We start from the raw sequence: 13,044 nt of genomic DNA, 5'->3' as shown, positions 1-13,044 counted from the left end.
GACAACAATCTACAATACATATACCAAGATACTCTAAAAAATGTGTTATTCGTGTTTTCGGAACATGTTGTGCCAAACCCTAAGGTGAACTAATTAGGATTAACATGGCCCGGATAAAGCCCTGTTGAGAGTGAAACGCGTTGGTTGTGCATGTTTTGAATCTACATATTAACCCCTTGCCTGCTCATGACGAGCTCAGCTCGTCATGAGTTGTGCCGCTCGCACGCTGATGACGAGCTGAGCTCGTCATGTAACGCGGCTTTTAGAAAAAAGCCGCACAGCGCACAAATAACCGCCGCACGCATGCGGTTAAAGAAGGATACAGCTTCAACAATGAAGGCTCAAGAAATTGTTTTCTCTCATTGTCTTGTTGCTATTGTTGCCTCTCTGTTCATGAATTGTTTGTTATATTGTATGGTCTATGAGCAGCGGACCATTGAGGCGAGCAACACTACTCTTAGTTATTCAATTTTACAATTGTGTGACTTATTAGGCGATATGGCCTCGTATCCCTTGGCTGCTTGATGCAATTCCAGTTTACATAACATTACGTGTATTTGTAAAGCGCATGTTCATCCAAGGGTATCATGGCGCTGAATAGCAGATGTTTATTATTACCCAACTCAATGTTACTAATTTTATCGACCTCAGAAGGATGAAATGCTGAGTGGACATACCGGGATTTTTGAACTTGTGATCATGAGGTCGAACACAGGCCCCTACCACGGACACAATAGTCCACTGAGCCACCAGACACAGCTAATGTCTACAAAACAGAATGGGGCTGGCAGGAAATGTGCGGAAATGGTTTTCCTCCTTTCTCTGGAACTGATCACAGAGAATCAAGCTGAATAAGACACTATTTAGTCCCTCCCCGGTCTCAAATGGGGTTTCACAAGGATCCATCTTACCCCCACTCTGTTCAACCTATACATAGAACCACTGACAGAAATCCACAAAGAAGCAAACATATCTTACCACATGTACGCAGATGACACACTACTGTACCTAAAGATAACATCTCTGGAAGATATTAGAACCCAACACACACTCATGGAAACACAACACTGTCTGGCACAAAAAGACCCAAAAATCAAATGTACTATAACCAGTATTCTTACTACTATCCCCACCACACACCTCTCCACTAGTCGAAGAATGGATCAGCAACTTAACTGCACTCAACTGCAAAGCAGTCATCATAGAGTCAACTAAATCACTTGGAATAACGCTAGACCCAAACCTTAATATGCAAACACATATCAGTGCAGCCACAAGAGTACCAGTTTTCCAAATGAATCTCCTCAAAAAGATAAAACCTTTCTTACCACCACCAGACTTCAAAACAGCAGTGCAATACCTAGTCATCTACAGATTGCAATACGGGTGTGCAACATTAACAGAACTGCCCAAAGCAAGGACTGCTTCACTCAAGACTTTGCTTAACGCTCCAGCTAGGCTGATTACAGAATCAAGACGCTACGACAACAACACTCCAGTGCCTAAATCACTACACAGGCTCCCTTTCAAGGCAAAGATTCAACTGAAGATAGCTTGTATAACACACAAAGCCTTACAACCACAACACTCCCTCATACCTGGCTCAGAAGCCCTCGATCTCTGGAGGCACCTGCACTCTAAGGAGTGTGGGCTCTAAGCTGCTAAAACCCCGGAAGTTCAGAAAAAAGATGCTTATGATCGCACATTCTCGGGGGCGGCACCAATAATCAAGAAACCTCTCCCATCTGAGATGCAGGCGAACCCTTCTTCTTTATCCTTCAAGAAATAAGTCCAGATGATCATAATGGACAGATTTCTCACCTAAATGACTGGACAAGGCTCAAGCACAATGTCATGATCTGATTATTTATGTTAAACGACACAAACACTGGCCAACTGCCACTCTACACTGAGCTGACAAACTGCGTCACCGAGAACAGACCTCACCTCCTACCTGATGTTACTAGCTATCTGATTATAAAACTGTATAGTTTCATATTGATGTACAGCACTCTGATACTCTAGGGCCATGTTCACACAACATAAAAACCTTCTAAGTAAATAAAAATCTCTTAAGTAATTCCATGCCTGTTCATTTGGTGATGTCTGTTTTTTTGTCTGCACCTTGCCGGTGATGGACAATCCTCATAGCAAATATGTCTTATCTGAATGTAGAAGGAATAAGTTAGAATTTGCTGTTGACCGCAGCGCATCATGTTATTAGTATTGTTGTGGGACACAACTGTTATATACGCAAGTACATAACTATATAATGCCATGGTGAATCATCGATCAGTCCTTCTTAGCTTACCTGCACAATCAACACAGTTTGCTGTCTGACTTGTTTTCAATTCATGGGTTGTAAGCTGAGGACTGCGCTTGAGGGTGCAACTGTTTTCTGGTCTCTGTTGTCAGGATGCAGGTGGTGCAGTTCCATAGGAAATAGACATGTTTTCAGCTGTCTTCAGAAGTGTATATGCTCCTGGGTGCTTCTAGTTTTAGCTGGGAGTGAGTTACAGAGCTTGGCAACTTGTACTGAGTAAGCAGTTACTCCTATGGATTTTTTATGGTAAGGTGGTATGATGATAAGTGGTATAAGCTTTGAGAGCATCGTTCTGCTTGGTGGTGGGATTGCTTTAACTTAACTTGTAGGCATTGGCAGCTGGCATGTACCGAGGGTGGTGATGCCGTGGGACACAAAAACAAATTAATAAAATGAAAATACACTTACCTTGCTATTCCCCTCCACTTACTCTAATCAATCACTCCCTTAAAACTGGCACTGTCCCTCACGCCCACAAATCGGCAGTCATCATTCCGATTTTGAAAAGGCAGGCACTGATCCTTCCCTGCCTGCTAACTACCGTCCCATCTCCCTTCTCCCTTACCTGGCGAAGGTCTCAGAGGCCCATGTCACCAGGACTCTGAGCTCCTTTGTGGAATCCACGGGCCGCCTTTCTTCTCGTCAGGCGGGCTTTCGCCCGCTGCACTCTACCGAGAAGGTAGTTGTATCGGTGATGGACAAATTGAGGGAGGGCATTGACACCTGCCTCCCCCAGGCCCTGGTCCTGTTAGACCTGTCCGCCGCGTTCGACACGGTGGACCATGGCATTCTGTTGACCCGTGTCGGGGCAGCGGGCATTGGGGGCATGGCCCTTGCCTGCCTCCGATCCTTTTTAACGGATAGGGAGCAGGCCGTCCATCTGGCCGACTTTGCTGCCCCACCTCGGAGAGTGACCTGCGGCGTCCCCCAGGGTTCCTCCTTGTCTCCCTTGTTATTCAATTTATACATTTCACCCCTCATTTTTTCTTTACAGCAGATGGAGGTCTCGGTGTTCAATTACGCCGATGACCTCCAACTTATCTTTAATCTCTCCTGTTCCCCCACCTCTGCCCTGAATTTCCAGAGGGTCATGCTTTTCATCCAAGGGTGGATGAACTGCAACCACCTCAAACTAAACCCCGACAAAACCGAACTGGTTTTGACGGGGGTGGTTGCAGTCCTTGGTCCTCTTCCTTTTGGCCCCATTCCCTTGGCCCCCCTCCCCTTCCAGTTCCCAAGGTTAAAACCCTGGGCATCTTCATTAACCCCCTGCTCACTCTTCACACGCAGATCAACTCAGTGGTGTCTGCCTGTTTTTTTCCCTCCGTACCATCCGTAAGGTTTCCCGATTCTTCTCTGCCGCCGCACTCAAGCTCATTCTCATGGCCATGGTGCTATCGCGCCTTGACTATGGGAATGTGATCTACAATGGCGCCCCGGCCTACCTGATCCGCCGGCCCCAACTGATACAAAATCAGGCGGCCCGCCTGATTTATGGTCTTCCTAAATCCAACCTCTGTTGCAGTCTCTGCATTGGTTACCGGTGAGGGAGAGGGCCCTCTTCAAGTTGGGCTGCATCACGTATCAGGCTAGGTCCGGGACTGCCCCCGCCTTCCTCTGTGAAGCCATTTCATCTTACCTCCCGACTAGAGAGCTCCGCTCCGCTCACCACGCTCTCTTGTCAGTCCCCCGATTCAGGAAGCAGAAGTCCGGGGGGGCCAGATTTGCGGTGCTAGCTCCATCCTTCTGGAATTCGCTTCCTCTTGCACTTAGGACTTCATCCTCCTACTTGGAATTCCGCAAACTACTCAAGACCTTTCTGTTTTCTAGATTTTCAGCAGCCTAGCTTCCATCCTCGCCTCCACTGATTCACCGCTGTCTAGCGCCATGAAACCGTCCCGGTATAAGTGCGCTTAATAAATATTTTAAAATTAAAAATTCAAATTCAAATTTACCTTCCTACGTGACGTGATGTCCTCCTCCTTCAGTCTTTTCTGAAGGCAGGCTCCAACGTGGGACCCAGCTAACTCCCCTAACCAATCCTGGCGCTACTCTCAACAGCATGAGAGCAGCACCAGGATTGGAGGGAGTGGCCGCGCTCAGCGCTCTCAAGAGCACTGGAGACCTGAGCTTTCTCTAATCCAGCTGTCTAAGACAGCTTGGTTATAGAAGTCTAAAACGCGTATGGCTGGCTGGCGGTCGCAAGACAGCCAGCCAAAGAGAAAAGCTAGTTTTAAAGCATCCAGCTCCCTGCTGCCACTCGGCAGCACTGGCCCTGCCTTGTCCTGTCACTCAGTTTGGGACCGGTCATCAGCTGAAAAATAAAATGGTAATAAATAAACTTTCTTACCATTTAATTTTTCAGCTCTGGCCTGGGGCTTTTCTTTGTGGGGTGACGCTTCTCTGCTAAAACGAAGGAGCCGACTCAGCTTGTAGGTATCGCTGTTGGTATCCTTGGGAGGCTCTGTAGACAATGCAGGGTGCCTTGAACATTACTCTTCTAGTTATAGGTAGCTAGTGGAGTGATTGCAGGACTGGAGTCATGCGTCCTCTTGGGTGAAGGTGGAGACGAAGCCTTACAGCAGCATTCTGGGTACGTTGCATTTTGCAAATGCCGAATGCAGATGTGCCAAGGTATAGGCTGTTTGCATAGTCAAGCTTCGAGATTAACAGTGTGAAGATGGCTTGCAGTTTAAGTTGGAATGCAAGGTGACTGTTGGGCCAGGCCCTCGCTGCAGGGTCGCCCCCAAACCTTTTGCCTTTACTTTCCACTTTTTTGCTTAATTTGTTTTTGTTGGCATTAGGATTCTGTGCAGTTTACGGCTGCTAACTAGTGCTAAAGTGCTTGTGCTCACTCCTCTAAACATGGTTTGATTGGCATATACCAAAGTAGCATATTTAATTTACTTGTAAGTCCCTTGTAGAGTGGTATACCATATATCCAAGGCCTGTGAATTAAATGTTACCAGTGGGCCTGCAGCACTCATTGTACTACCTACTTAAGTAACTCTCTAAAACATGCCATAGGCCTGCTATTGCAACCTCAATGCAGTGTTACACTAAAGTCTGATTTGCATATGGCTGGGTCCAAACTGAGGTGATATGGTGAGCAAAGGAAGGATGGGTTGGGATGTTACCCTGAGCTATTGCCAGAGGTTAGACAAATTGCAAGCATTCCTTACATCACCTTTTGTGTGCTTCATGTACTGTCCTAAGTGGCATGGGTATGCCCAGACATGGGTCCCATGCTCACTGTGTCACTGGAACCAAGCAGTACACAGCTGATGAGCCAATAACTAGGGCGAAACTGGCCCTGGGTTGCTTGTGTTCTGGTTCAGAGTAAACATGGCTTGGCAGTTTGGGCTGGGCTGTTTCCATGAGAAGCAGGGTCAAGACTGATTTGCATATGGCTGGATGCAAACTGAGGTGGAATGGTAAGCAAAGGAACAGTATTTGCCAGCGGATAGACAAATTGCAAGCATTCCTTCCATCACCTTTTGTGTGTTTCATGTAGTCTTACGCTGCCATGTTGACTTGACATTTTAAACCCCTTGCCAAAGCTTTAACTCCATTTTCAGTACATATAAGTCACCCCTATGGAAGGCCCTAGGTAGTCTAATGGGTAGGATAATTAGAAGGTTGGACATGTACTTTTAAGGTTTACATGTTCTGGTAGTGAAACATTCCTAAATTAGTTTTCCACTACTGTAAGGCTTACCACTCCCATAGAATAACATTGGGTATTCCTTATTACATTTAATAAGTTGCAATTCCTAATTGGGAGCAGGTAGATATATCATGTTTGGTACCTATGAAATTGCAATTCTAAACCCTCTTTAATGGTAACGTTGGATTTTTTAAACTGCCTCTTTTAGAAAGTTGCCATTTTCCTGCCCTCAACCCTTTGTGCGTGCATCCTATCTTGGATCACATGAGTGGGTGTAGCTGACAAACCTTGTGAATTCCTCCCAGGCTGTCAAACAATAGAGGGATTAGGTGTGTCTCAATGGGCCATCTGCTGGCAGGATGTGGGGTATGAGTGCAGCACAGCCCCACCTACACCTGAATAGCCTGTGCTCTACCTTCACACAAAGGGCCTAACGATTCTGCATTGTTACTGCAACCGGCTTGTAACCAGGGCAGGAGAGTCCGGAAATTCCATGCACTTCAAAGAACCCTTCCAGAAGATTCACCCACCTTCCAGAAGGACATCAGCATACAAAAATAGGACCTTCATAGCCACTCTTCAGTTCACTACTGGACCTGCTGAAGGACTCTCAGAGGACTGTCTGCTGCTGTGACCTGCTGTACACTTTGCCAGACTGCTGATGTACCTGGCAGGACTTCTTTGCTGCTTGGAGCCCGTCTTGAACCCTCAGAGGCCAGGCCTTTTGTTGAGCCCTGCATCTTGACCTGCACCCAGGATTGCCAGAAGTGACTCCAAGAGCTAGTTTGCTGGCCTCTAGGTCAAAGCCACAGGGACATAAAGGCTCTCACCAACTTGAACCCACACCTGGACCCAGTCGTCTGGGTGAGTACTGAACCCCAAGAGGTGTCCCCCCAATCCTGGACACTTGGTTGTGGTCCTAAATGTGCCCAGATGGCCAATGTCCAAAACTAAGGACTTAAACAACATTTGGCCCAAAAGTGCTCTGAGAACCTGGAGGAGACCAGGACCAACCTGCTTGCCTATCCGCCCGAGGTGCACCACTGGTCAGATTGACTTCATGGCTTCTCCTGCTACGTTCTTCTTTGCAGCAGAAAATCATTTTCAGTGGTCCTTCGGCAAAGGGGTATCCAACCTTGTGGAATTGTCTTCAGCTACAGCCCTGTACTTCGTCCCGTTGGAGTTTTTCAACTTCCATTTGGGCAACTAAGTCTGAACGTAGAAAGCTTCACCACTGCTTCGACCCAAGTCCATCTGACGATGATGTTTCCTCCTCGGACACCTCCTGCAGGCTTGCCCCACTGAACTTTACCACAAGTCTAAAGGTAAGCGCTGACCAGGCCCAATTGATTTCTATATCCAAACTGTGCTTCATCGTGATCAGCCTTAACTTTTGACTTTGACCTGTGGTTGGCGCTTTGATATTTTAGACTCTAGTTTTTACTAAAAACTTTTAAAATTTCAAACTCTGTTTCTACTGATTGGATTTTGTCATTTTGGTGTCAAATAATTTATAAAAATGTACTCTAGTTTTCCAAATTGGTTTGGGATTTTTCTTGTGCTGTGTTTTGACTTTATTACTGTTTGTGTGCTGCATAAATACTTGATACATTGCCTCTATGCTAAGCCTGACTGTGTTTTGTGCCATACTACTCAGGGTTAAGCACATGTGACTTTAATGACTTTTTATAGTTTACCCTGCATGGGGATTGTGGCTGCTGCTTCACCAGGGCTCATACCCCAGTCAACCAATAACCCAATTTCTCACAGTGACATAGTGTTTTCATTGTGTAGAAGGCACTGTTTGTGACATTGTTAACATATGGTGTCAAGAATAGGTCTGAATCACTGGTTACTCATATGTTTCAAACTACTCTTAATGTTGTGGAAGGGGCTATAAGTTCCTTAGGCTATATGCCAGTAGGCTGGTGATGTTGCCATTGTCTGCAGCGGTACAAAAGGGGGTGGTGATGGACAGAGCATCTGAATCAATCAAACACTCACACCCAGTCAAAAGATCTGGGTTTAATCCATCACCGTTCTTTAGCCCACTCTGCCACCCCAGTTCAGACATGGCTATATGCAAATCAGTCTGACCCTGTGCCTCATGGGAACAGTGCAGCCCGAACTGCCAAGCCATGTCTTCCCTGGACCAGAAACAAGCTTCCGAGGACCGGTTTCTGGCATTCCAGCCGTCTTCAGCCCGGCTTGCTTGAATCCAGTGGCAAAGTGAGCAAGGGACTCACGTCTGAGCATACCCTGCCACACTTATGGTGGCCAAAAGCGGTAAAAAAGGGGTGGTGATGGACGGAGCATCTGAATCAATCAAACACTCACACCCAGTCAAAAGATCTGGGTTTAATCCATCACCGTTCTTTAGCCCACTATGCCACCCCAGTTCAGACATGGCTATATGCAAATCAGTCTGACCCTGTGCCTCATGGGAACAGTGCAGCCCAAACTGCCAAGCCATGTCTTCCCTGGACCGGAAACAAGCTTCCGAGGACCGGTTTCTGGCATTCCAGCCGTCTTCAGCCCGGCTTGCTTGAATCCAGTGGCAAAGTGAGCAAGGGACTCACGTCTGAGCATACCCTGCCACACTTATGGTGGCCAAAAGCGGTACAAAAGGGGGTGGTAATGGACGGAGCATCTGAATCAATCAAACACTCACACCCAGTCAAAAGATCTGGGTTTAGTCCATCACCGTTCTTTAGCCCACTCTGCCACCCCAGTTCAGACATGGCTATATGCAAATCAGTCTGACCCTGTGCCTCATGGGAACAGTGCAGCCCGAACTGCCAAGCCATGTCTTCCCTGGACCGGAAACAAGCTTCCGAGGACCGGTTTCTGGCATTCCAGCCGTCTTCAGCCCGGCTTGCTTGAATCCAGTGGCAAAATGAGCAAGGGACTCACGTCTGAGCATACCCTGCCACACTTATGGTGGCCAAAAGCGGTACAAAAGGGGGTGGTGATGGACGGAGCATCTGAATCAATCAAACACTCACACCCAGTCAAAAGATCTGGGTTTAATCCATCACCGTTCTTTAGCCCACTCTGCCACCCCAGTTCAGACATGGCTATATGCAAATCAGTCTGACCCTGTGCCTCATGGGAACAGTGCAGCCCGAACTGCCAAGCCATGTCTTCCCTGGACCAGAAACAAGCTTCCGAGGACCGGTTTCTGGCATTCCAGCCGTCTTCAGCCCGGCTTGCTTGAATCCAGTGGCAAAGTGAGCAAGGGACTCACGTCTGAGCATACCCTGCCACACTTATGGTGGCCAAAAGCGGTAAAAAAGGGGTGGTGATGGACGGAGCATCTGAATCAATCAAACACTCACACCCAGTCAAAAGATCTGGGTTTAATCCATCACCGTTCTTTAGCCCACTATGCCACCCCAGTTCAGACATGGCTATATGCAAATCAGTCTGACCCTGTGCCTCATGGGAACAGTGCAGCCCGAACTGCCAAGCCATGTCTTCCCTGGACCGGAAACAAGCTTCCGAGGACCGGTTTCTGGCATTCCAGCCGTCTTCAGCCCGGCTTGCTTGAATCCAGTGGCAAAATGAGCAAGGGACTCACGTCTGAGCATACCCTGCCACACTTATGGTGGCCAAAAGCGGTACAAAAGGGGGTGGTGATGGACGGAGCATCTGAATCAATCAAACACTCACACCCAGTCAAAAGATCTGGGTTTAATCCATCACCGTTCTTTAGCCCACTCTGCCACCCCAGTTCAGACATGGCTATATGCAAATCAGTCTGACCCTGTGCCTCATGGGAACAGTGCAGCCCGAACTGCCAAGCCATGTCTTCCCTGGACCGGAAACAAGCTTCCGAGGACCGGTTTCCGGCATTCCAGCCGTCTTCAGCCCGGCTTGCTTGAATCCAGTGGCAAAGTGAGCAAGGGACTCACGTCTGAGCATACCCTGCCACACTTATGGTGGCCAAAAGCGGTACAAAAGGGGGTGGTGATGGACGGAGCATCTGAATCAATCAAACACTCACACCCAGTCAAAAGATCTGGGTTTAATCCATCACCGTTCTTTAGCCCACTCTGCCGCCCCAGTTCAGACATGGCTATATGCAAATCAGTCTGACCCTGTGCCTCATGGGAACAGTGCAGCCCGAACTGCCAAGCCATGCCTTCCCTGGACCGGAAACAAGCTTCCGAGGACCGGTTTCTGGCATTCCAGCTGTCTTCAGCCCGGCTTGCTTGAATCCAGTGGCAAAGTGAGCAAGGGACTCACGTCTGAGCATACCCTGCCACACTTATGGTGGCCAAAAGCGGTACAAAAGGGGGTGGTGATGGACGGAGCATCTGAATCAATCTAACACTCACACCCAGTCAAAAGATCTGCAGGTCATAATCTCTGTCTTTGCAGCAATGAGCTTTAGATGGTTATTCACCATCTTAGTGTTTATGGCAAAAAGTCAGTCATCAAGTTATTGTGAGAAAGTGCCATCTTTCTTGCATTGGTATGCCCCCACTTTTCGCTGAACTGCTGATGTGCTTTGACTGAGTGTGCCCTGGGATCCTGCCAACCAGGTGCCTATTGCCTGTGCTCCTTCCCTAAAACTGTGTTGGACCTAAAACCCAATTGGCATCTCTGGCCACCTGTCAGCCCCTAGTAAATGGTACCCTAGGTACCCAGGGCATGGTGACCAGAGAAGAACCCTAAGGGCTGCAGCACTTATTGTGCCACCCATAGGGCCACTTTACCTTGACACCCACACACTGCCTTTGCAGGCTGAGTGTCTAAGTGCAGGACTAAACAAAGAGTCGACATGGCACACATCCCTGTGTGCCATGCCCACGAAACCCACTGCCCTGGCATACATCAGCCACCCCCTAGCTGGGTGCCCTATGCCAGTGGTGTGGGCACAGGTACATGAGCCCTGTGCCCATACAGTACCCAGGGTCCTTCCTGGGCACTGTAAGTGCAGTGATGCCATTAAAAGTATATGGTGCTGGGAGGTTGTCATTACGAACTCCACAGCACCATAATGGCTACACTGAAGACTGACAAGTTTGATATCAAACTTCTCAGCACATTAAACCCGCACTGATGCCAGTGTGGGATTTAATGTAAAATGCACCAGAGGGCATCTTAGAGATGACCCCTGAAAACCTAACCTACAATCCACGTCTGGTCTGGGTGGAGAGCCCCCCGCTTTCCTGGGCATGCAACAATGCAACAATGCACATCCTGGGCGATGTGCTAGGTCTCCTCCTCCAGTATGGGCATGGGGAAGCTTCAAAGGCCTGCCGCCTTTGTGAGCTTCTCCAGACCACTTACTCAGCGACTGGCCCCAACCGGTTTTGACCTCCACTCCAGCGGGAAGACTGGCAGGAAACCCTATGTCAGGAAGGAGGGTGTGCCAGCCTGTGCCAACCCCACCCGTCAGATGCACCATCTGTGTGTTTATGGTACAAAGTCAGTCATCAAGTTGTGAATTGTAGAGGTCTTCAAGGCTATCTGTTTTTAAAATGCTTTGGGTGTCATCTGCATAGTTGTAACAAGTGAGGTTGTATTATTTAATCAGATTTGGTAAGCAGATCAGATAGATGTTGAATAATAGAGAGGATAAGATGGACCCCTGAGCAATGCCACAGTGTTGTTTGAGGAGGTGATGTGAAAGGTGGTAGGTAGACTACACTTTGTGTGTCTGCGAGATAAGAAGTAACACATATAGCTCATTTTCACGGATTTCGAGATTGTGGAGTCTTTGTAGTAGTGTGTGGAATTAGTTGTTAGTGGTTGATGGTTACTGCCCATATGCAGTTGCGCTGCCACAGTTTATGTCAGTTCAGCCTGATTTGATGTCACATTTACTTTCCTGAGGTAGCCCCATCAGGGCCTTTGTGCATCCATTCTGTCACTGACTGCTGCTGCTTTCTCAAATCTGCCTGTATCTCAGTATTTGTGTGTCTGTGTCTGTGCGCAAGCAGGAGCATGCCAGCATGTGCAAGTCCATGTGTGTGTGTGTATTCCTTGTAGATTTTTTCTCATTACTTACGGGCATGTCTGCTGGATTGTATTGATTGTCTTGCATCATTCCCTGAAAACAAAAAGCAGTGTGAGATGCAAACCATTTTTAGGTGATATTGCTTTTTAGGTATATGCACTGCCAACCCCCATCAGTTCTTCTCCCACTTATGCTAGCCACTCTCCCATTTTCTCAACCTTTAGGATTCCCTAAGAATATCCCATTGTCTCTCAAAATTGTATCTTTTGTGATGCAAATAATGTTATTGTTTGTTTTTGTCTCATTTTTCAAGTTTTACTTTATTCATGAAAGGCTATTGTTACCATATCTACAGACACTGCTCTAATTAACAGGTACGATTTGATTGTTGCATCAATGGATGGGATAGGAATCAATGAATTGATTGATGTTCCTTGGGAAACTCGGGAGGTGATTTGTCCTTTATTTTCCCTTCGTTTGAATTTCGCGTTCCATATGTACCCTTCTGTGGTCATGCAGCTTTAGAGTGCGGTTTGTTAAGCAAAAATCCATAATTTTGGACTTAGTCCCTTTTCCAAAATGAGGCATTTGTTTTTAATGATCGATTCTAATGTGACCCTGTGTTTAAACCATAAATCTATATCAATCCATCTAGAATAACCAGCTTTATTTTTATTTCTATTTTTATTTTGCTTTAGTGATTAGAATCGACTACTCACCTTGGTAAGGATCAACACATCCGTGATTTTGAGACTACATTACGCGATGTGTAGTGGTTCCTGATTGATATAAGTTTGAAGTAAGTAATAATGGAGGTTGCTATTTACTATTGTCTGTATAGGCTGATTGCTCATCTTTGAACCAGTCTTACAATCTGGAATTTATTCCATCCCTTATAGATTACTTTGTTATCAAATTGAACTGGATAACATCCTATATTCTTTGAGTGTTTTGGACACTTGTTAGTTTCTAACAAGTAAGTATTCTTGGTCATACCGAGCACTGAAGTACTCTATCTATATAGACTGAAAATGTATAAAAGTCTTGCTTGTCCACGAAATAGGAGAAAATGAATAATCCGAAATG

At 46.9% G+C, this 13,044-nt stretch overlaps 1 protein-coding gene across 5 annotated transcripts in view; it reads right to left on the bottom strand.

The window, feature by feature from the left end:
* LOC144782056 (galectin-4-like) overlaps nt 1-13,044 on the bottom strand; it is a 141,243-nt gene that overhangs the window by 35,857 nt on the left and 92,342 nt on the right. For 2 of the 5 annotated variants that reach the window (XM_078661195.1, XM_078661197.1), the window contains one exon: nt 12,010-12,051. The exons of the other annotated variants lie outside the window; for them this stretch is intronic. In XM_078661195.1, the coding sequence (XP_078517321.1) occupies nt 12,010-12,051 (42 nt within the window). The remainder of the gene's footprint in view (nt 1-12,009; nt 12,052-13,044) is intronic. 5 annotated transcript variants of the gene reach the window in all.

This window comes from Lissotriton helveticus, chromosome 9 (assembly GCF_964261635.1).
Source record: "Lissotriton helveticus chromosome 9, aLisHel1.1, whole genome shotgun sequence".
In the NCBI taxonomy this organism is placed as follows: Eukaryota; Metazoa; Chordata; class Amphibia; order Caudata; family Salamandridae; genus Lissotriton; species Lissotriton helveticus.
The sequence above is the reverse complement of the archived record's forward strand: the minus strand, read 5'-3'. Positions and strand labels throughout refer to the sequence as shown.